Source organism: Lutjanus erythropterus, chromosome 2, assembly GCF_056507025.1.
Source record: "Lutjanus erythropterus isolate fLutEry1 chromosome 2, fLutEry1.hap2, whole genome shotgun sequence".
NCBI classification, from domain to species: Eukaryota; Metazoa; Chordata; class Actinopteri; order Lutjaniformes; family Lutjanidae; genus Lutjanus; species Lutjanus erythropterus.
The window spans coordinates 13,666,172-13,691,553 of record NC_139318.1 but is presented as its reverse complement, the minus strand read 5'-3'; the positions used below and the strand labels follow the sequence as shown (position 1 = coordinate 13,691,553).

Below are 25,382 nucleotides of genomic sequence, written 5' to 3'. Positions count from 1 at the left end.
ACAATGTGTTTGTGTGGTTATGATTTATTAATGTTGAAACCTTTGAGATTTAATTGATTCAACAAGCATGTCAAATGTCTCTCTCTGTCCATCCTTTCAGGTGATAGAGGTATACAGCATGTCAGTGGTTGTGACATCTCGATTCGCTCACACTGTCATGACCTCCAAGGCTCTGAACAAAGCAAACACCTCCCAGGAAATCTACTTTGAAATGGAGTTTCCCAAGACCGCCTTCATCACCAACTTCAGCATGTCAGTCAAAACTCATTACTGTGTACTGTACTGTACTGTGTGTGTACTGTGACAGCGAGCAGAGACTTTGTCCTTTGTCTGACAAATGTTTTTGTGCCTCACAGGGAAATTGAAGGTCATGTGTATGCTGGGGAGGTGAAGGAGAAAGAAAAAGCCAAGAAACAGTATGACAAGGCTGTTTCCTCTGGACAAACTGCTGGACTGGTCAAGTATGTTGGACTGAAAAATATTACAGTATGGTTTGAACAACATTGGATTTTTGACAATATCTGATTATTTTTGGTTAATTGCCGATGCCACTACTGATATATGTACATATTTTGTTCACTTAATTTACCCTTTTGCTTGATTAGCAGAAATGTTCATGTAGGGCCAATACAGTATTTCATTTTAAAGTGTCTTTCGCTGATACAGATGATGAGCAGAAATGATCTTGTACCTGTAGTTTGAACACATGGTGGTAGTGGTATGAACATCAAATTAAATTAACACGTCCATCATTACAGGGCCTCCGGAAGAAAGATGGAGAAGTTTTCAGTGTCTGTAAACATTGCAGCCAAAAGCAGTGTGACTTTCATTTTGACCTACGAGGAGCTGCTAGAGAGGAAACTGGGTCAATATGAGATTCTAATCCGAGTTAGACCCCAACAACCGGTGCAGAAATTTCAGGTTGAACACAATCTGCTTTTATATTTTTCTTATTATTCACATACTGATTGTGAGGAGCTTAAAAAATGGCTTGATTCTCCATACTTATGAAGATTTTTTGTCAACATTGAGACTTTATGTCCACACTTTATTTGTCTCAGTGATTTTGTGCGTGTGTGCGTGTGTGTGTGTGTGTGTGTGTGTGTGTGTGTGTGTGTGTGTGTGTGTGTGTGTCTGTGTGTGTCTGTGTGTGTGTCTGTGTGTGTGTGTGTGTGGAAACAGATTGTTGCAGACATCTATGAGCCCCAAGGCATTGCTTTTGTCAATCCTACTGCAACTTTCCTCACTAATGAGTTGCTCTCACTGGTGGAGAAAACTGTCACAGACACAAAGGTAAGAAATATCTTTCTTTTTAAAGACTGACAAGAACTTTATAATGGATTTTTTTTCAAACATAAATACTTTTTATTTGTCTCTCAGGCACATATCTCTTTCTCACCAACAATGGAGCAGCAAAGGAAATGTCCAGGATGTGAAGACAACATAATTGATGGAGATTTCATCATCAAGTACGATGTGAAACGAGAAGAGAGCCATGGAGAAGTTCAGGTCAGTGACCAACAAAGACTTTGCACCAATACCTGAAGCACAGTATTATGAGAATCAGACAGCTGGTGCACAGAGAGTAGAGTGAGTCATCTACTGATTGCAGGGTTGTCGGTCTGATCTCCACCACCTCCTGTCCACATGTCACAGTGTCCTAGGGCAACACACTGAATCCTGGGCTGCTTCTCAACCATTGGGAATGAAGCTAGTGCATTATTAATTATTGCCCAAGGCTTATTGGCCAATGTGTTTCAATAATACGTAGCTAACTAGTTTGCCATTATAAGTGCCAAGTGTTGATTTCGGAGGTTACCAAACTTTTGTCAGTGTTGTGTAAACTGAATGTGTTGGGTTTTCTTTACTAATAGGCCGATGTGTCTTTGCAAATAATAGTCTGGATTCTGATTAATGTGTATTTTCAGACATATTTAATTTTGTAAAAATAAAAAAAACATTTAAAACATTATCAGACAGTAATTTGGTGGTCCCCCTGCATTAACTCTTGAGTGCCCTTTACGGGTCATGTCCTAACCAAAATCAAATGTGTGGATCATAAAAATCAGATTCCGACTGGGGCCCAATTTGCCAGTAAGACCCAGACTGACAGATCAACAGGGGACATATAGTCCACTGTGGGGACCCCTTAATGTAGAGCAGTCAAAGAAAGAAGAAGACAATATTATGAGTTGGGATGCACAATTTGACTTTGCTGATTGCTGATGTGATGTTTTTGGATTGGTTGTTTATTTTGTAGTTGTTGTTATTTATTCCTGTTTTACACCGGGGAAACACAAATTTGCTATTAGGAAAAACATGGAACCCATTTCCCTCTTACATCATCCCAGAGTTGTGCCCAGTCAGCAGCTTCTACTCCAAAACAGGCAACCAAGACAACATTCAGTGAGCGCAAAATTGTTGTGACGAAACAGATGAACATCAGCCACTGCCATCAGAGAATGTCATCTTATTTGCTGATTGCCTCATTACAGTCAACATGGTAAATTTGCAGGTGTTTTGCCGATGAATCAGCAGAAATCAGCCGTGCAGGTGTCCCTCCATGTGACTACAGGTGCCTCAACTCAAACAGGCTCTTGGAAATATCTTACAGCACTGCTGAATTGTCAAGCTGAAAAACAGATCTTAGTTTTACTTGCCTTAATGTGTATAGCTCTTCTTTTGTGCTGTATTTTCTTAATTTTCCTGATCATTTTTCCCTTCAGATTGTAAACGGATACTTTGTGCACTTTTTCGCTCCGCCTGACCTGCCCAGAGTTCCAAAGAATGTGGTGTTTGTGATTGACAGGAGCGGATCAATGGAAGGAAGAAAGATTCAACAGGTAAAAGAGGTTGTGTGTAGTTAAGGTTCGTTGTGTGTGCATCAGTGTGCATCTTCATACGTGAAGCTGGGAAATTTTGCAGACCCGGGATGCATTGGAAGCCATTCTGAAAGAACTCCACACGGAGGACCACTTTGCTCTTGTCCTGTTTGATAACACCATAGTCACCTGGATGGACTCGCTAACCAAGGCAACGGAGGAAAATCTGTCTGATGCCATCGAATATATCAGGAAACTAAGGGAGAATGGAGGTTAGAGGAAAACAAGTGTTGCTAATTTTTATTCTTTGTGCACTTCAGAAGACATAACTTGGCATCAAGATGTCTAGTCATCATTGTGAGCTTGTCAGGAAACATGCAAAGACTTCATGAGCAGTGTTGTAGTCAAGACCACCTAAACCAAGACCAAGTCACGATCAAAACCAGAGTTTATCAAGACTGAGATAAGACCAAGACTTTGAGGGCTTGACCCCAAGTCAAGACCAATACAAGACCAAGTCGAGTCCCAAACTGCATGACACACTTAGGATAAAATGTAGAACATGCAAATATTCATTCCTCAAATTGACCTGAAAGATCCACATTCTCATAACTCAGTCACTCTCAGTCACTGTTTTCAAACCGCTTAACTTGGCCTTGCATATTCATGTATGCATACATGTATGCACTTATCAAATCAGTGTTACATTCAGACTGATCGTGCATTGTTTGTAAAATGTACATGCTTTTATTTTGTATTTAGTTGAACTGAGTATGATAATCATCTACGTTAGCACTTAAAACAAGTATAATATTATTAATATTTTAATTGTGAAAAAAAAATGAAACAATTTGGTAGTGAATGCTATTGTTTTACAGACATTTGTTGGGACTTGGAAAACAAACTGCCACCTCAGTTTGCACAGCATGTAGGGTTTATGTCACAGCTGATATGAACAAAAGTTGATGTAACATAACTTTAATTTATGTATGTTAACTACAGCTTTATGTGGCCTATCTCATCGTTTATCACAAGCAAACTTGAAACTTGAATACTACAACACTACCAGGAAGTCCCTGCCCTGTTCAAGAAATGACCAAACACCACATAAGCTGTTGTTTTCACACATTTGTTTTTTGTATGAATTAAACACACAAAATACAAAGTGTTAATTTATGAGTTTTAGAGGTGCTAATGGGTAAAATTTTCAGCTTTTGTACAGAGACACATTTTCCCCCTGCTTCCAGTCTGTATGCTATGTTAAGCTAACTGCCTGCTAGATATATTAGATAAATTAATAGGAATCTTGTAATTTACTGTATTTGCCAAAATGTTAAACAGTTGCTTTAAAGAACATATAGAGGAATTGTTACTTGATTTTCTCTATGATAATGTTATCTCAAGAAATGTTCATGCTGTTTTTTGTCTTTCAGCCACCAATATTAATGACACTGTACTGAAGGCAGTGAGGATGCTGGTGAAAGAAAGAGCAGCTGGCAAGCTTCCAGAGAGGAGTGCAGACATGATTATTTTACTGACCGATGGGATGCCAAACAGCGGTGAGCTGTCTTGATGTGGAAGATTATAATCTCTAATTCTTGAAGGTCAGAGGTCACTATTCTGTATTAAACTCCATACAGCAGCTTAAAACAATGTCTGACATGAACCTAACAATATGTGATTTGTTAGAAAAAAAAGTAGTTGTGTCAGAAAGAAGTGAAAAGGATTTGTTTCTTTCTGAAGTCACTGAAGTTGTCTGTGAATAAAGACCCTGCAGGATTTATAAATGCAACAATTTGATTTACATTTGAATTCAAAGTTTTCAAAAGGTTGATAAAGTCTTCAATAATTTTAATAATATGTTCAGTAACTTCATCATTGGAACTGAAAGCCTTTACCCAAACATAATACTTATCTGCCTGCATGTATGTGCATTTGCAGGAGAGTCTAACCTCCAGAAGATCCAGGAGAATGTGCAGTCTGCTATCAGGGGGACGATGTCTATGTTCTGTCTTGGATTTGGAAATGATGTAGATTACTCTTTCCTGCATGTGTTGTGCAGACAAAACAAAGGACTGACCCGAAGAATTTATGAGGGATCAGATGCAACACTTCAACTTCAGGTGGAGTAAAAAAAAAGTTGGATTTACAGCAAGTCTGGTATTTGATATTTGTTTGCGGTCCCAAGGACATTTCTGAAACAGATCTCGAATGATGTGGAAAGTGCGTTTGTTCCAGGGTTTCTACGAGGAGGTGTCCACCCCATTGCTCCTGGAGGTGGACCTGCGTTATCCTGACAATGCAGTGGTCTACTTGACCAAAAACCACTACAGCCAGTTGTTTGATGGTTCAGAGATTGTGGTGTCTGGTCGGGTGACGGACAACGATCCTGAAAACTTCATGGTGGAAGTGTTCGCAAAGGGGGTGAGAAATGGACACCGATTTATCAATTAAAACATGAAGAAGATACTATCTAGTCATGTTAGTGAAAAGACAATTATGTGCTTGTTCTCATATGAGACACTGTGACTGAATCTTAAATGCTAAGAGTATGATTATGATTGAATATGACTGAAACATCTCAACAACTATCAGATAGATTGCCATCAAATTTTGTATATACATTCATTGTCCCCAGAGGATGAATCCTACTGACTTTAGTGATCCCTCAACTTTTCATCAAGTTAAATTTTAAATTTGTTCAATACTTTGGTATTTGTTACCAAGCAAATCTGAAACCAAATGACATTCCCATCAACCTCAGCTGTTGTCTGTGCCAACAAGTATCTATTGCATGCTAAAAAGCTAAATTAAGATGGTGGACATGGTGAACATTATATTGGTTTAGCTGCATGCTCAGCATGTTAGTTTTGTTATTTTGAGCATAATAGCATGTTGATATTAGCACTTAGCTCAGTACAGCCTCGCTTAGCTGTAAATCAAATGAAATGATTCCTTTAATGTCCACTCCTGTCATTAATATCTGTCATTTATTATCTCCTCTTTCTCTAGCCTGAACAGGACTTCTTGGTGCAGGGAAAGGCCAGTGTGCTAAACTTGGATGTGATGTACCCAGAACAGGAGTACATCTTTGGAGATTTCACAGAGCGTCGATCGTTCGACCATCTGAATTGATCTTTCCAAAGTCCCACAATTTTTTGTTCTGTGGTCTAATAACAGTTGAACAAACCTGGTAGTTTTTACTAAGGTTGAACCCCCCCCTTCTTAAAAGCTGGAGTGTAGAGCGGCTTTTCTTATGTCCCACTCCATCCTGCTCTAATTTCGCTCAGTTACCGCTCACTCCACAAGTTTGACGTATACCTGAGTACCCACTGCACAGACACCAACATTATTTTCAGTCGAACCCTGGCTGTTGCAACCTCAATAATGGAGTTAACAGAATACTTTAAAAAAGAACCAGTGAAGAACAGGTGTACTATCCCTGTAAAACTGAGAGATGACAGTAATATGGTACAAGAAAAAGAATGTGGAGACATTGTTTCAGTCAACGAACTTGTTTCATTTTGGAGCATCAAATGAGGAACGAGTGCTGATGGAGTTGCAGCTCCACCTGAAACCAGGTAACAGAAAAAAAAGCTGCCCTGCACCGGAGAGAGAGGGAGAGAGAATGTAAATATGGACAGATGTGCCGACTTGATATAAAACGTTTTATGATCAAGGATCATAATGTTACCATAAAGTTCTGTGGTGTGTGATTTGTGACTCCAAATCCAATTTGAGAAGTTTTAAACACTTAATTACTTCATGCCGATTAATCATAACTGCGAAGGAGGAGGGACACAGCAGAGAGGACAGAGGGAGATAGGGGGAGTATATATGAAGTGTCAACTGAGATAAAAACTTTTTTGACAATAAATCCTGATGTAACTGTACAGTTCTGTGGTTTATACACTGAAGACTAAAATATCTGTGTCAGTAACAAACAGACAGACGCTCGTGAAACATCTGTCAATGTTTGTGCATTATTGTAAATGATGATGAACTGTCCAGGCACTGTCTCTTCCTCTGCATCTCCTTGGTGTGTGTCTGTGTTCAGTTTGTTGTCTGTTGTAAGCTAAAACATCCTCACAGATGTAAATTATGCACATGGCCTTAATACAAAAACATGGATATCGTGCACCATTAAGTCATCATACAGACTGACCTGAATAAAAAGTGAGGAATTTTCCCCTCAGAGGACAATATTTTATGAAAGATATAAACTAGGAGTGGGCAATATGGCAAAAATATCATATCACGATTTTTTTATTATAAAATCACGATTTCGATTTTATCATGATCTTACATGTATTTTTGAGACTAATTTGCAAGTTTCTGGTCAGTGCAACCAAACCATTTCTGTATGTAAAACAGTCCTAAATGAAAAAAAAAAACAGACAATTTAGGCCAAAGAACCTTTCTGAACAGATTTTAATTTAAATAGTTGCAGTTTTGCCAACATGTGCAAAGAATGTAAACATACTAAAAGGTAAACAACAACACTCTGATAAAGTGCACTCTTGCAACATAAAAGGTAGCTTTCAATAAACATGAAACTTAGTAAAATATCAATGAAGACATTACTGTTTGTTTTCTTCAACACAGTCATTTTAACAGGATTTAAGTGTACCAAAACACCAAATAGCTTATTAAAAAGGGTCAAATAAAAATGCAAACTTAAGTAACTGTGGTTATCTCTTTTAGTGCAACAATTTTGAACAAAAATGATCAAACTGCAATGTCTATAACCTGATTATTAAAGATCCAGTCGCTTTAGAACATATTACTGTTCAGATATCTTCTTAGAGTTTTTATCTCCTTCTAAAAAAGGAGACATCATGACAGATTCCTATCACAGATTTTTAGCCAGGAAAACCATTTTGTCAACTTTATCTGGCTTGAGAGTAGCCCTTTGGCAAGTTACTATGTTGCCACCTGTGCTGAAGACTTGTTCTGAGGGAGCACTTGTTGCTGGAATGCACAGATACTTTTGAGCTAGTTGGCTAACTCGTGGAAAGTTTCCCTCATGGAGTTTCCACCATTCGAGAGGATCCATCTCACTGTCTGCATTTGGTGTGGAAAGATAGGCCTTCATTTCTCCATCTATTGCCTCTCTTAGAGATGGGAGGGAAGTCGATGTGCCACCTGCAGATACAGCACCTGAGATTTTTAAAAAGCTGGCTAATGTTTTCTTCTTTGCTTTCTTTGGTGGTGTTTGTTCTTCTGCCTCAGGACTCTGTGATGTGGATGGGAGTGGATGCTGTGCTTGTACATTCAACATGGACTCCAGCTCAGACACAGCTCTGGCTTGTACTCCCTCTTTCTTGTCACTGTCAATGTACTGGGTTTTGAACCTCGGATCCAGAAGCGAAGCCATGTCCAGCAGGGCATCAGTGGTGGGATCCTGGTACTTTTCAGTGAGGTAGTTGAGGATAGTTGTCTTGATTGTGTTTGTTAGCTCACTGTCATCATCACTGGGGTTAAGGAGGTTGACTCTCAGCAGGTGCAGGACTGGCTTGACATATGAGACACTCACATAGTCCTCCCCTGAAAGTGCATCAGTGAAATCTCTCAGTGGACCAAGGGCCTTCTTAATGCACTCCATTACATCAATATCTTGCCATAATGGTACCAAGTGCCTTGTCTTCTTGTCAGACTTCAGGACCTGTGAAATGGCCTTTTCTTGGTCCAGCACTCTCTCAATCATGGCAAGTTTGGAACCCCATCGGGTTGGCGACTCTGTTATGAGTTTTTGTTGAGGTAGTTTAAGTTCTGTTTGAGCTTGACTCAAATCCCTTTTCTTCTTCCAGCTGAAGGAGAATGCACTCACCACTTTCTTGCAGACAGATGTTGTGCGAACAACTCGAGGGTCTTTGGCACTTTTTTCTAAAAGAAGAAGAGCATGATATATTAACCAGATGTAATGATAAAATTAAAATAAAATCAGCAAAAGGTACATTTTAATCCGTGATTGTTTAATATTATATATATATGTATATATTTCAGAAAAAGTGATTATTCTGCTATATTTTTTCATAAAGTAAATAAAAAACATTTCAATAAAATGTTTTTAATCATAGACTAATGTAATAAATTACTTTGTTCTGTGTCCCTAGTTTATTCTGAAGTTAGCAGCAAATCATCATTAATAGGGTGCTATTATTGCTTGTTTTAACCTATTGCTTTTTTTTGTTTTTAATCTGATCCAGATTTGTTAAGCATTTTAGGCCCCATCTTTGCATTATATTAATTTATTTGAAGTTCATTCACCAATGGCTAGGTGCAGTCTATGCCCAAAGCAGGGCAGACGAGTCCAGTTGTTTAGTTCCAAGGCCTTTACCATGTTAGTCCCACTGTCTGTGGTCATGCAGGTCATGTTCTTCTCTTTGAGTCCCCAGCATTCAAGAGCGTCTCTCAGCCCTTGCGATATGAGCTCCCCCATGTGATCTTCTGGGAAGTATGTTGTTTGCAGAGTCGCACTGCAGAGCTTCCAGTTGTCAATATAATGAATGGTCAGGCTCAAATAAGGCGCTGAAGTGCGGCTGGACCACAGATCACTCGTTGTTGCGAAAAACTGGACGTTCTGAACTTTGCATTCAATCTTTTCTCGGCATTCAGAGTAAAGACGTGGAATGGCAGTGTTGGCAAAGTATTTTCGGCTGGGCAGCTCGTACCGCGGGTCAGCTACTTTGAGCAGGCATTTGAACCCCTCGTTTTCTACCGTCTTGAACGGAACCATATCTTTTCCAAGATAAAAGGTAACTGCTTCTGTTACCTCTTTCCACCGCTCGCTTGTCTTGTCATACGGAATGCCTTTATCAAATGCCCGTGTTAATGTTAACTGTTTGGGTCTAGCTGCTGCCTCTGGCTGCGCTGCCGCCAGCCCCCTCGCTGTTTGGCTCTCAGCATACTGTTTGGGGTGCTTTCTCTTCAAGTGACTGAATAAGTTCGTCGTGTTGCCATCCGACATGCGAACAGTCTCTGTGCAAACTTTGCAAATTACATTTGTTTGCGCTTTGTCATGTGGGGAAAAGCCAAACCAATTCCATATAATGGAAGTTGAGTTTCTTTTGGTGACTAACTCCTCCGTTTGGCTTTCAACCATGGCTCTCCATGCCGCTACAGCTACACATACAAATGAGGAGGCGGGTACGAAATTGTGTCACTGCCCGTAATTCGCTATGATTGGTTGGTCAGGTTGACGACGTAATACATCTGGTGCGTCGGTGCATCAGCATAGAACTGCAATTTATAGAATGTGACCTAGACGATCCACACGATCTCCTCACTTTGGCAGATCGTCTACACGTTCTAATCCTTCACGATCTAATATCGTCATATCGCACACCCCTAATATAAACTAATATTAACAATAATAATAGTGATGAAATAAATAGATACTTGTGAATAGCGACCTCTTCCTAAAATACTGCTGGTTCTGTGGTGTTGGAATTTTAAACTTCAGTGCGCCATAGCTTTCAGTGCATTTTGGCATACAGACTACAGTTTAAGCTAAAGCTGAAATGCAATGCAGATTTGGAGTGAGGAATTTGAGTTGAGCAGGGTGAAATCTGGGTTGAACAAGTTGAGTGTGGAGTAATAATGGGCAGAGCGGCCTGGTGCAGCATTGAGTTGGGGAGCAAGGGGGGTCAAACAGGTCCGTCAGCAAGGAGCTCCACTCACGTGTTCTGGAAGCAACTAATTACAAATACTCAGATTACTGTAATTAAGTATTTCGTTGCGTACTTGGACTTTTATGAGTAGATTTTCAAGATTGCACTTTTAATTATACTTTAGTATATATACTTTAGTATATATAGTATATATAATTGAGTACTGAGTACTATTTGAGTTAATATCCATATCTGTTTTTTTTTGTGTAGCTAATGAGGCTATCTGATCCCAAACAGGCCAATAAAAACAATAATGCATCAAAAACTTGACCAATTAAAAGAATATCCATGAATATTTAATCTATAGTCTAAAAGAGGCAGTAATTGCATCTCATTTAACATTTGTTGAATAAAGACAGGAAGGTAAAAAAAAAAACAAAAAAACGTTTTTTACCTCATACTTTATTAATGATTAATCAGTTGTTAGCATTTTCAACTTTGAAAAAGGAAAAGGAAAACCGAATTTGTGACCCAGGTTTGGAGAGGTGACTGTGACCGCTGAGCAGAACAGAGAGGAAGTTGGGAGCATTTCAGACTGAAGATTTGGAGAAACAGAAACAACTTGACCTGATTGAATGTCTGCTATTGATAAAGTTCATCAACAGTTAAAAAGTAATCAATACTCAGAGTAGTTTTTGAGATGAGTACTTTGAGAGGAGGGACTTTGGCTTTCTCGAGGGTCACATCTTGAGTTAATTAGCTAAGCTAGCTAACTAGCTAGCTAATGATTAATGTAGATTAGCTAACAAGATATCTAGAGTTTTGCTAACATTAGCTAACTTAAGATGTGAATATAGGTATTTTTTTTAGATCCATCAGCAGCTTCTTGAAAATGTGGTTTTCTTTTCAATACAGACAAGCCTAGCACATTATTATATCTACGCAGAGCCGGCCCAAGGCATAAGCGAACTAAGCACCTGCTTAGGGCCCCGCAGCCAATAGGGGGCCCCCAAAAACAATTAAAAAAAAAAAAAAAAAAAAATATATATATATATATATATATATATATATATATATATAAATATATATTATTTTTTGCATGTATGAGTGATGCTTTCTGTGTAATCAAATATATATTATTGTAAAAATAAAATGAAATAAAATAAAGTCATTTTTTTAGTGCTGCTGCTGAGGTATGCCTATGATTCTTACTGCCGTTCTATGTCAAAGCCCCGCTACCGTTATGTGTCTCCTGCTGTGCAATGTGCACTGAGCATAGCGCAGGTAGTTGTGGGGCAAAACAATGTCACAAAAAAGGACATATCCTTCAGGAGCAGAGAAAAGAAAGAGGAAGAAAGAGGAAGAAGAGAAAAAACGCCAAGATAAAGGTATGATTGCATATTATGGAATGTTAATCAAAGAGATTTGTGAATAACATAATAGCTAGATAGATGGCTAGATTTATCTTTCAGCTGGCCTGTTAGCTATAGCTTAAAATTCATACTACAGTAATGTATTAGTATTTGTGTCTGAGCTTTAACTTAGAGATTCTCAGGGTTGGCCCTATACCCCCCCTCCCCCGTCCCTCCCCCTTTTTTTCTTTTTTTTTTCTTTTTTTTTCCTTTTTAGCTTAGCAGTAGTTTGATAGTAAACATCTGTTTGCTAGCGAGCGCAGTGCAAGCAATATGTTTTTGGATCAGGCTGATGTTGCTCAAATTGTTTGCTGCAGAGCATGGCATTTTATGTGAGTAAAAAAAATTCTATGTCATTGTATTTTATTTTATTTATTCATAACTCATAATGTGAAACTTTCCCAGGATCACTGTTGAAGTACTTTGGAGGCACAGAATCAGCCCAGTGCCAGTCCACATTGTCAGGCCCAACTGTGGGAAATACATCAGGTCAGGCAAAGACTGACACTACACAGTACATTTAATTTCTAAGTATAAGAATTACACCTGAAGCGAAATTAATTTAGTGAAAGTATCTCATTAATATGTGTGTATATTAATGTATGTATTTCATCTTAGGTCTATCTCCATCCTCTACAGAGCCCCCATCCTCTGTGCCCACTGTCCCCTCAGGCTCTGTGTCTGCGACCACAGCTGATTTGCCTGGTAATTTAACAGCAAAACTCCTTTCATGTAATTGTCAAATTATCCCAATAAGATTTAATTTAAGATATTATCATATAATGAGGGACTTTTTAGACAAACGCATATTATTTCCAAATTTCTGTAGTAAATTTCAGTTGTTTCACTGGCAGAGTTTTTCTTATTACAAGCAAAGTCATACTGATATAAGATTTTAAACTTTTAGTTTTTTTTATATAAAAAAAAGTAAGCAACATCAAATATGACATCTAACATGGCTTGCTGTTGTTGTTGTTGTTGTTTTTCTTAGGTCCATCTCCATCCTCTACAGAGCCTTGTCTCACATGCCCATCCTCTGTGCCCACTGTTCCCTCTGTGTCTGCAACCACAGCTGATTTACCTGGTAAGTTAACAGCAAAACACTTTTTATAATGGCTCATTGTACTGCAGAACATTCAGAAATTAATAATTATGTCCAAAACTGTAATTTAATGTCCTTATCAGTCTTTCTTTTTTAACCATTGTATTTCTTTGGTCACTTCCTCAGCAATTTCCACCACAGCGTCCCCTTCGCACCATGGATCATCATCAGCTCCGCCAGTTGATCCAGCTGAGTGGCCTTCTTTCCTCTCAGATTTAGACAGGACTGAATTGAATTTGTTATTATTTTTATACATTTAAGTGATTTTATTTGTTGTTGCACTTTATTGTTGTTGTTGCACTACAAATTTTTGGACATTGTTGTGCCAGATGACACTTTTACAGCAAACACAGTTTGTTTTAGGTCGCTCTTGTAGCTTAATGTGCTACATTTTAAGATTAAAAACCATATGTGGCATCCTGAACATCATTCATCAGTCATTCATTGGTCTTATTTGTATGGTTGCATTGGTATTATTTATGTTATTACCTAGGCCACCCCCGTAAATGGGTAAAAACATGTCAGGCGCAATAAGGCTTGGGCCGGCTCTGTATCTACGTAGTGGAAACAGGAAAGGACAAAGTTGGCCGAGGTACCAAGCTTGCTCAACTGTCATTGGAGCACAGAGCGGCACGTAGGAAGGTTCAGTTGTGACTGTTAACCACCCTAACCCTTCTGATCTGAAGATGGTTTCTCTATGAGCTGACAGATTAGTCAAAGAATCTCAGAAGATTTTATGATGCTTTTATGGATGTTTTATTGCACATCATATATAACTTATGTTAAACATTATTAAACTGCCAACCAGTGAACTCTTCTTTTTTTTTTTTTCTCAGTGGAATTGGTACTCAGGAGGAAAAAAACAAGATGACAGCCAAAGCCCTGAACGTGTCACTGCAATACAGCTTTCTTACCCCTGTCACCTCCATGGTGGTCACCAAGCCTGACACAAAGGACAGGCTCATTGCGGATAAACTGACTGAGGGTAGGGGAAGTGCAACTGCTCATATGTAATCATTTAGCGGCAGATTTATTTTTAATTATGATCATGATCAGTATGTGTAAGTAAAACACTTTTTTCCTGTTTCACAGACCAGCGACAGAAGGCAGAGAGAGACAGTGGTATGACCATCTCTTAAATATACTTTGTAAATCTGATTTACAACAACTTAACTAATGTATGCTTTCATTACAGGTGTAACAACCGCTGCCCATTATCCAATCCAGCCTCGCCTACAAAATAGTAAGTTTTTTAATATAGCATTAATTTAACTAGACCTATTACATAATAATAATGATAATAATAATAATTAAAGCTGCAAGCAGCACCCCCATGCCACTTGGGGCCTGTTGTGGCTGCGACCATGTTGCAGGACACCAACTGGTTCACAATGTGCTCAATTTTCCCATGCATTAGACACTGTAGGAAGGTGTTCAATGTCACTTCCTGTTGCCACTGGGTGGTGTTATGACTATGTCTCGTAGTTGTTTGGACGATGTGTTCAGGGTGCAAATGTCAAACGTGAATTTTTTGGCCTATAGGTCCAAGAGGCTTTTTTGTGTGTTTGGGTTGGATATATGTTTATCCCAAGTTTCATGCATGTTGGTGAAACATGTTGATGGGGCTATTCTTTAGATGGTGCTATTGAGCCATTTTGCCCTTTTATTGAGTTTTCCTTCTGCATTTTCTGTGACACCCTCCTAGTTTCTTCTGGTCATTGCCTCATTTCCGAGGAAGCCGCCAAGATACTTCATACCAGAAGAAGAAGAAGAGTGAAAGCAATAGGGTCCTTGCACCAGAGGTGCTTGAAATCAACCATTAAAGCAACCCCATGGATAAATAAAAACATTTGGCCCCTAAAAAAGAATGAGCAGAAAAACATACAGACAGTGGGAATCAAGTAAATTACAAGTGCATTATCAGTTATTAAAAGATCTGGCGTGTGACCAATATTTTTCACAGCTAATTTCTATTAACCAGCATAATCGTCACTTTATTTAGTACTATTAATAACCTCATCAGTCCCTAGGAAACACCTGCAACTGCCTCATACCCAGCAAAATGTGAAAAGCTCCTCACTTTCTTTATAGAAAAATTAAAAAAAACATTACAGCACATTTAACTCTCCCTCCATCAACTGTAGATATTCCTGGCCCTCACTTGGATCTAATGAACTTTTTTAAAAGAATAATCGGACAGTCATGCTAAAAACATTAGCATGGTGTTCGGCAAAATAGACAACATCCAAGTTATCCTGCACAAAAATGAGAAGCACAGTAGCTCCTGCCTCGCAGAGATGTCTAACTTACGCAGAAAACGTAACGATTTGGAGGACAGGTACAGGAGAAACAATGTGTGGCTGGTCAGCTTACTGACGGGTCTTGAGAGTGACTGTCGTGTTATGGGTTAATCATTACAGCAGATGGTTCTTTCAGGGTTACCACCAAGCCTTTGTTCACCATAAGTCTCAGCAAGCTGCTAACCAAAACAACAGCTGTAGAACTCATTCTACTTCCGGTTTATCTGGTGTCCTTCAAAATAAAACAGCGACTCCACAGGATTGGTGCCTTCTTTGATGCATGTGGTGCAGTTTGTCACCAGTTCATTCGGCTGCCTGCTCAGGCCAGGCCACCACACTGTTTCTTTAGCTCTCTCTCTGCATCACACTGTTTCTTTAGCTCTCTCTCTGCATCTCATCATCCCTTGGTGTCCCTCATGCAGAGCCTTTAGGACAGAGCTGCGCATAGCTGTAGGAATGACAAGTCTGGAGCCTTTAAGTAAGTCCATCATGCACGGTAAGTACAGCTCTTTCTGACCAGTAGGTTTTCACTGGACCTGTGAATCTACTGTAGTCAGGCCAATCTTTCTGGCAGAATGACATAACTTCCGAGCAAACACTATCTTCTTTAAGTCGATCTCTCAGCTGAGCCATGTATGTAGGGCTGGCTGGCATGTTGTGGATTAATTCAAGGTATACAAAGCAGTGATAAAGGAGTCCACAGTCTCATTAGCCTGCTGTAATCTTCAAAGGTGTCATTCACTGCTCCGTACTGTTGTCTCTGTGCGTCAGATAAAGCTTGGCCCCGCAATATATCATCTGCTTCATCCCCCATGCAGTATATTAACATGTTCACCTGGTTAGCCTGAGAGCTAAGATGCAGGTTGCTAGCCTGTCTGAATCTTTCAAACCTACGGATCCATCTCTCCCAGTCCTGGGGTTTTGAAAAGTCAAATGCTTCTGGAGGTTGAATCGTGAACGTTGCACTTGGAGGTGTATTAAAAGGGTTAGCTGCAAGCCGGGGAACGTGTGCAACATCCACATGCACATTGTCACCTTCATCCGCCATGTCTCGCTGACAAGCTGCTTTTCCTCTGCTTCTTACTGCTGCCACACTTCTGACACCATATCGTGTTATGGGTTAATCATTCCAGCAGACGGTTCTTTCAGGGTTACCTCCAACTCTTTATTCACCATAACTCTCAGCGAGCTGCTAACCAAGCAACAACTGCAGAACTCATTCTTTTCCGGTTTATCCGGTGTTCTTAAAAATAAAAGCATATTCTATCTCAGCTTTGATTCTTTCACAGTGACGACCTGAGAGGCTACCTACAGAGGATGCTCTCTAGCTGGATCCCATCACTTGGGGGGTCCAACGGTGCTCTGGTGGGGATTGACCGTGCACATTAGGCGTTTTCCAACAATGTCGAGACCACAGACCATGATCTTCAAACTAACGCTATACTGACTGACAGGCCATCCTGGAGGGTGCATGGAAACCCAAACTTACTCTCCCTGACGGCACCAAGTCGCAGTTCTTCGCTGACTGCAGCACCAGGATGATGCAGGAACACCAGGAGTACAGAGAGAACCACGCAAATATGGGGTGCCAAATGTAAAAACTTGATTACAGTTTTCAAACTGATATATTTTCAATATTTAGTTCATTTTCTTCACATTTAGCTCACTTTACACACATTTGAGACATAAATTATCTAAAAATTGGGTTATATGTGAACGAAAATGAAATATTAAATCTAAATGTTAAATCTAAATGTTAAATGTAAATCTAAATGTTAAATCTAAATCTAAATGGGTCGCCGAGTGTAAAGCTAAATATTTAGAAAATATCCCATGCCCCTTCTCAACCGCGCCCACACCACTGATCAGGGATCAGTCAATATGCACTCACCCCTATGCTGATGTGAGGATGGGTGAAGAGTCTACAAAACAATCTGGAGTTTCAGCAGAAAACAGGCTTGCAGCCAAATCCTGTACAATGGCAGTGAATGGAAATCAAATGTAAATGTAAAAAAAAGAACACAAAACAAACACAAAATATCTACATCCTGCTCATCGCAAAAGACAAAAGTCACCATTTACACCATGTTTTTAGCCAAAACATCAATTGTAGCATGTAGCAGGTAGCATGTAAACATGTTGTCGATCTCGCGAGGCTTCGTATATTCCAGAATATATGATCCATATAACTAAACATTAACATTATGCAGAAGGGAGTGGACTGAGCCATCTTTTGGCACTAATTCTCAAACAACACGAAGCTAGAACATCCATATCTGCAATTTGATGTGCTAATTGAGGTTTAGTATCATCAATAGAGGAAATAAACGAGACATTTAAGAATAACTTAAAAATATACAGAAGCCACTCAGTACCCTCTAAGGAAGACTTCACTTAGACAGATCACTTGTTAGAGGAAGCCAATGAAATTAATTTACCAAAAGCGGCAAACTTGTTGTCTAAATAGAAGTCCTTTATACATTTGAGTCCTTTTAGAGTCCATATAGCAAATGTGTTGTCTAGCAGTGTAGGGGTAAAGGCATGATTGTGGCAAAGTGGTGTATACATTGAAATACAAGGGACTTTATACATCTGTTTGATTTGATTGAGAATCTTTAGTGAGCTTCTGACAACAAAACTATTACTTACTAATTTAGTAGACGATGCACAATTTGTAAAAAGTAAGGAAGATAGTGAGACATGTTTTTTTTAGAGACATAAGTTCTAGTTTTAATCAAAGAGGGGCAGAATTGAGTGATTCATGGTCTGGAGAACCCCATTACCAAAATGCCAGTGCCCTAGCATTAGCTGCCCAATAATAATCTTCAAACACTGGAAGACCCAGACCTCCATCCAATGTGTGCTTTAATAGATGCTTTTTGGATAGTCTGTGTTTTTTTATAACCCCAGAAAAAATCTAGAATAACTGTCTCTAATTTCTTAAAAAGGTCTGCCAAGATCCACATTGGCAAATTTTGAAAAATATATAGAAACTTTGGTAGTGACATAATCTCAATGGCATTTACTCTGCCTATCATGGAGAGGGGCAGAGTCCTCTAGTATTCTATACTGTGTTTTAATTTATCAATACCTTCAAGGAAATTTAATCTGAGCAAAGGTTTAGGGTTTTTTGAGATCTTAAGTCCTAAGTATGTGATATAGTCTTGAACGACCTTAATAGGGCAAACTTGTAAAATCGTATTTTCTCCAATAAACATAAGTTCACTTTTAGTGCAATTATAACCAGAAATTTTACTGAATGATTGGATATATTGTAAAAGGCAAGGAATATCCTCTTCAGGATCCATTAAAGTGACAAGTAAATCATCAGCGTACAACATTACAAGACATTCAGATGTACCCACTGGTATACCCGTGATATGAGGGTGACTTCTTATCCCAATTGCTAGAGGTTCAATTGTTAAATTAAATCACAAAGGGGACCAGCAGTCTCATTGTCTCACACTCACACGAAATGGCTCTGATACAATATTATTTATAATGATGGATAATTTAGGGGACCAATAAATCATCTCAACCCTGTCCATGAAAGTCCTCCCAAATCCAAACCTCCTCAAAGTTTCAAATAAATATGGCCATTCAATAGAATCAAAAGCTTTCTGAGCATCCAATGTTATGGCGGCTGCTTGGGTGTTTTTAACCAAATCAGAATACAATATGTTTAACAAACGATGCACACTGAAAAAAGAAAGCCTGCCTAGTATAAAGCCAGCTTGATCTTGGTGGATGATTGTTGCTATATGCTGACTTAGTCTAGTGGCCAGTACTTTTGTTAAAATTTTGTGATCGAAATTGAGCAGAGAAATAGGCCCATAGTTACCTGGATCTATAGGATCTTTACCCTTTTTTAGCAACAGACATATATTTGCCTCATAGAGAGAATGTGGGAGTGTTTTTCTTGCAATAGAATCATTTATCATCCTGAGTAAAACAGGCGCTAAAATTTCATGAAATGCTTGGTAAAACTCTGCTCCAAATCCGTCCGAACCAGAACATTTACCTGTGGGGAATGAGTTTATTGCTTCTACTAACTCAGCAACAGAGAATGCTCCTTCCAAGGAGTGCTGATTGCTTTCATTTAACTATGATAGAGTTATTGAATTAAAGAACTGAGAGAAATCTATCTCTGTTGGTATGGAAGCAGAGGTATGGAGATCACAATTCCTCAAAACGATTATTGATGTCTTTTGGATCTGTAAGGATTTTTGGCGTATTTTGACTGTATTTTATGGATAGCAGTTTTTGCCAACTCTCCTTTAAGTTGCCGTGACAATAATTGTTGCGGTTTATCACTCAATTCCAAATGTTTTTGTCTGGTCTTTAATAAGAGATGACTAATTTCCCCTCCAAGAATAGAGTTATATTCAGACTTTAATTTCAGAATTTTTTTATAATCAGACTGTTGTAGTGAGGATTTATAAGTTTGTTCTATATGACTGATTTCTTGTTCAATCTCTTTCTGTCTTTTAAGTTTGGCTTTTTTCCTCGAAGTCTCAAAGGCAATAATAAATCCTCTCATTGTAACTTACTAAAAATATGATATCGGCCTTCAGTGAGTTCAAGTGGGAGTAAACCTTACCACACTTTGTTATTTCCAAGGCCCCTAACATTCAGACTCAGCAGTAGAATCAGCTCTTTTCCCTGGAAGTAATGAATCCTGGCGATGATGCTCCATGGTCTTATGACCTCTGTAGGTTTTGGTACTGGAATCCGGTGCGCCTGGTCTACCATCATGGGCTGCGCAAAGATGTTCACCCTGTTCACTCCAGGTCTGCCTTTCTCTTCCCCCTCTGGTATTCTGACGATCTTAATATAATTTCACCTTGAACGCCCCTCCAAATCGTCTATCTTTATTGGAAGTTTCTCGTTTGACTTCTTAATTTCTGTCACACACCGCTCCAGCGTCTGAATCCGCCTCTAGTGGTCAGAGCCTTGTTCCTCTGCAACAACTATTTTTCAGCCAGTGCCGAATAAGCATTCATGACTTTTCAAATTTTTTGATGAAGAAGGTTGAATCGTTTGTTGATTAATTCCAGGATCTTCTCGGATATCTTCTCCCACATGTGCAGTGTCTCTTCCTTGGCATCAGACCCACAACCAGCAGCCAAGTCAGATTGTTTGACGTGCTTTCCTTGACGCGTATCCGGCATATTTTCTGTTTGTAAAGTTGGTATAGAGATAACTTTCCCCAAACAATTCTGTGGTCACCAGCATTGATACCACCAATTTCTACAACCAGCTTTAAGATTAGATGGCAGAATAAAGGAAATTAAATCATTTCCACCTGCAACTCTGGGAAACCCGACTACTGTGTGCGTCTCACTTGCACCCCCCAGCTGGCTACGTGGTTAATATATTTTTTTTTCCTGTTTGTTTTTATGATTGTGAGCTTTCACGGGGTCTTTTATTTTGAAAAGTAACTAGATTCTCTGTGCCTTTTCTGTGTCTGACTTCCTGACCATTCAATCTGCCCTGTGTTAATTGATGTGGGATTCATCAAAAATAGTATCAGCGTATATTTAAAGCAGAGCGAAGCGGAGAGCCACTTCCAGGACACGCTGAGCCGCTACTGGTGGAATCACAAGCATTGTGTAGAATGGCTGCGATCAGCTCCGGCTGACGAGGCACAGACATCATGCAACGCAGCTGTACCTGGTGGAATTTACCTGGTGAGACGGCTGCAGCCCTCACAGTCAGTAGAGACGGAGGTGAATGGAGGCATGACTGGTTGTTGTAGTGACCATGACCTAATACCTTGGCCTGCTTTGGTCTTCTGCTCTTGTGGTACTGGTTTTGTTTCGTCCCCTGGTGAGAGGAATGATGCTCCCTTGAATTGTCCTCAGGATAGTAGTGAGAATGTGTTTCCAAATTTTGACGGGAATGATGGCTGGCAGCACGCCAACAGGACAGGAGCAATTGCTGAATAGTTTTACCCAGTTAGAGCATGTAAGTAAAGTGTATCATGAAATTGTGGCTCGAAACTGTATAAAATGTCAATTAACAACAGAGCTTCTGTCAGACATTCACAATGCCCACACACACACACACACACACACACACACACACACACACACACACACACACACACACACACACACACACACACACAAACTGCCCAAACTGACCAATCAGAGCATAATGTTATCCTATCTATGCCTTTACTATGTTAAACTCATAGTTGTATTCCTGCAATCGTAGTGTTTGGTGGGTGTTCTCCCCTCATTTGTGTGCCCCTTGTTTGTCTTGCTCTTGTTTTTTCCAATACAGTAAATGAACAGCAAATGTCATGCAGATATGTAACTGGTTATATTTTATATAATATTTATAAGCACCTTGAAATTGTGTTGTATTTTGTAATTAATTATTATCATCATCATCATTATTAATTCTACTGGCTGAGGAGCAGAGGACAGAGATGGTGCAGTAGAGAGGGGAGGTGAACCAATCCAGTCTAGCTGCAAAGCTTCCCAGTTCCTCTGGCCCGCCTGAGGCAGGTGGAGAGGCAGTTATGCAGCTGTCCGTGCTTCTCCTTCTTCTCCTCCTCCCATCCTTGCTCCTCTGTCCCACAATAAAACAATGAGAGAGAGTTTCTGACGATTAAAGTGCACAAAATTACGCGTGAATATATCCAACCAGCCCTGACAGAAGCACACATAACTTTTTTTCTCCGGGTTGGGCCGGACTCATGTGGTCAAATATAGTGTCTGTCTTGTTACTCTTATCTACGGTAGAGTAATATATGGAGGCTCCATACAGAGATGATGACAGCTGCTTCCAGATGGTTAAGTGCCGTCTTTATTATGCTCCCCACATGCAACACAGTCCTCTCACACAAGGTTCCTACCCAGATATATCACCTAATACTACAGTGTCTTGTATATTTTGTATGTTATAGATCGTAAGAGTTCAATCATTGTTTTTCTGAATCATAACAAATCATTCACAAACACTACAGCTGCTCCAGCTGTCATGCTGACTCATCTGATAAAGACAATCTGACAGCCGTGATCTCATCCCATGCGCACTTTGCAGGTTTGTTTAGATTTATTAGGCTTTATAATTATATATTTTTTTCCTTATTAGTGAGTTTATCTCTAAAGACATGTGCATGCACAACTGTTTAACATTAATGAAGTGTTCTGTGATTGTGGAGATGTGTGTGTGCCTCAGCCAAGCACACACACAAACACTTTTAACTTCAATATTTCCAATTTATTGCTGATAGAAAATATGTTATAATAACACTTAACTAGTCCACACTCCTGTGTGAGGGTGCTGGGTGCTATCTTGTGCTGAAAGACCACAGACTTTGTGCTTCGACCTGGTTTTATGTGGTCTAAAGCGCAAACGTTTTTTACTCCAATGCGCCGAACACAAGATAGCAAACGCCACACCTTTGTTTTGCCTTCATGTTTAGACCTCCCGCTTACAGCCACACAGACCCGGCGCAAGTGCATTTGCTATTTTACACACATGGCAAAAATGGCACTTGCGTTAGTGTAAGGTAGCAAAATCACTTGCGCTGGCGGTGCAACGGCTTTGCGCCGAGTGTAAGATAGGGCCCTTTGTCTTAGTGATTATTCTCCTCAGATGTATTTTTACTAACTGAACTCTCAATGTGCTTCAGGATCACCTTGTTGCCTGCTTTCCACTGCCGTTACCTGGACCTCATCCCTCTTCATCTTCTTGCTCATTTAATGCTGCAATCCAGACAACTCAGAACTTGAAAATGTCAAACCACCTACTGGAGAAAGTACAATGGATCGCCACTTAAAGTCAGAGTTCCTGCTTGTGAACAAATGCATCTTTTTTTTGTTATCAACTGTTTTATTGATATAAAGGGAAAAACATATAAACATACAAATACAAACATTTTTTTTTTTTTTTCAAATACAAATACAGAGAATATAGCCAGTGATTCTGTGACAGAGAGTGAGGAGGCTGCCAACAAAGGGCTAACATTTTTTTTGCCGCTGTCAGACCAACTAAAAGTCCATGTATACGATGGGACGGTAGACCCAAAGAGGAAGTATCATTCAACAGTAGCAGCTTAGGACAACATGGCACTTTAACATCAAGGAGATTAGATAAAGTTGAGGATACCATTCTCCAAAAATGCATTACCCCTGGGCAATTCCAATACATGTGCAGAAAAGACCCTGTTTCCCCATTTGGGCAGAGCTCACAGTTGGAAGAGGGTATGACCTTCATTAAATGGAGTTTTCTAGGTGTTAAGTACATCCTATGCACAAATTTGACATGTATGTTTATGGTTTGGATTTTTTGATGAACCATCCAAATTATTCCAAACTGTTGACCAGCAAATGTCATCTACAGAGCAACCAAGATCCCTACTCCAGACATGTTTGATTGCCAGAGGTTTACAGACAGAATTTAAAAGTACAAATAACCTTGATACTAAGCCTCTAGTCTGTCCCTCCACGTCAAGAAGAGAATGGAGTGGATGACTTGTTAAAGGTTTACCCCAAGGAACCCCATAAGTTTTCACTGCTAACCTGAGGCGAAGGTAGAAGAAAAATGAATTTCTGGGGACATTATACATAGAACATAAAACATCAAATGATCTCATTCCTTTAGCATCCCATACATCTGACAGACTAACAACACCTTTTGTAGACCATTGTGAGAACTGAAGGGGGATTCCTCCTGTAATAAGATTGAAATTATTAAATATGGGGCTGTGCGTGTGCCATTTTAAAGAAGATTGAGTGTATTTTTCTACAAGCCGCCATGTTGATAATAAAAAGGACATAATTGGACCGAGCTGGTGCTTAGCAAGTTTAGGAGGCACAGCAGAGTAAACAAGGTCCTGTAGCCGATGGGAGTGGGCAAGGTTCTCCTCTATTGCTCTCCATGAGACCTTAGCATTCGGGTCAAGCCATGTTGACACAGGACGGAGCACATACGACCAAAAATACAATTTAAAATTTGGGACAGTCAAGCCACCCTCTTCTTTCCTTCTTTGTAAAGTGGAAAACCTAATACATGGTTGTTTACCACCCCATACAAACTTAGAAATTATTTTGGTCAGTTTGTCCCAATAGCCAATTGGAGGAGGAAGAGGTATCATATTGGAAAAGAAATTAATTCTGGGGAGAATATCCATTTTAATTATGGAAATTCGAGTTGACAAAGAGTTAGGCAATTTCATCCATCTGACCAAATCCTCCTCAACTCGTTTCAGGATGTTTTGAAAGTTCTTAGTGGAAACAGATTGTAAAGAAGGATGGATATCAATACCCAGATATTTGAAAGATTTAACAACAGGAATGTGAGAAGGAAGCGCAGATGAGTTTAGGGCCGAGTTAAGGGGCATTAGTTGGGACTTAGACCAATTGATTTTATATCCGGAGAAAGAGCTGAATTGGGCAAAAACATCCAGAATGTGAGGGTGTTGTCTGATACTTTGGGCTAGAGGTTCTAAAGAAAGAGAAAACAAAAGAGGGGAGAGTGGACAGCCCTGGCGGGAACCTCTAGAGATGGAGACTGGGGAAGATAATATATTGTTGGCTGTCACCATGGCTGATGGGTTTTTGTAGAGTACCTTCACCAAGTTGATAAAGCCCTGACCAAAGCCGAATTTACCGAGGACCTCCCATAAGTATTGCCACTCGATCAAAGGCTTTTTCTGCATCAAGTGACAATACAGCACAGGGTGTTTTTATATCCTTCCAAAAGTGTATTACATGAAGTAGACTGCCAATGTTGTCTCCTGCTGTGAACAAATGCATCTTAATAAAGAAGGAGTTGTCTGACATCACACAACATGGCAGCACGCATGGAAGCCTAAAATGATACATCATACTATCATATAGTAAAACATTTTCCGCTCAGAAAATGTGTCAGCAGTGTTATTAAGTGCTGTGAAATAAAATGTATGGTGTCTGTTACCTAATGCATTGTTTTTCCTTTTCTTTTCCTTTTAAGCAAGGAGGGTGCATGGACAGCCATGTTTTTTGCTTACTGTTGGCTTTGTGCATTTTGAGATTGGAAATTGGAAGTCATACATAAGAAGTTCTGACCATGGGCGTTGACTGAAACACAGCATAATCTGTTTTACAATAAAACCAATTCTTGCTCTTTCTGTGTCC

The 25,382-nt window shown here is 39.5% G+C and overlaps 1 protein-coding gene across 1 annotated transcript; it reads left to right on the top strand.

The window, feature by feature from the left end:
* The first annotated feature begins 49 nt into the window (after positions 1-49).
* Positions 50-25,118, top strand: LOC146331265 (inter-alpha-trypsin inhibitor heavy chain H3-like). The gene is made up of 16 exons (XM_084742972.1): positions 50-252; positions 357-461; positions 759-921; positions 1,183-1,293; positions 1,381-1,509; positions 2,727-2,843; positions 2,926-3,094; positions 4,256-4,381; positions 4,764-4,945; positions 5,061-5,246; positions 5,835-5,938; positions 13,786-13,934; positions 14,042-14,071; positions 14,145-14,192; positions 22,898-23,078; positions 25,026-25,118. The coding sequence occupies exons 1-15, from the start codon at positions 68-70 to the stop codon at positions 22,966-22,968; spliced, it is 1,875 nt and encodes a 624-aa protein (XP_084599098.1). The 5' UTR covers positions 50-67; the 3' UTR covers positions 22,969-23,078; positions 25,026-25,118.
* The last annotated feature ends 264 nt before the right edge of the window (positions 25,119-25,382 follow it).

Coding starts and splice junctions, on each gene's coding strand:
- LOC146331265 (XM_084742972.1), top strand. CDS start 68: ATGTCAAATGTCTCTCTCTGTCCATCCTTTCAGGTGATAGAGGTATAC. Junction 462..758: donor CAAACTGCTGGACTGGTCAA/GTATGTTGGACT, acceptor CCATCATTACAG/GGCCTCCGGAAGAAAGATGG. Junction 3,095..4,255: donor GAAACTAAGGGAGAATGGAG/GTTAGAGGAAAA, acceptor TTTGTCTTTCAG/CCACCAATATTAATGACACT.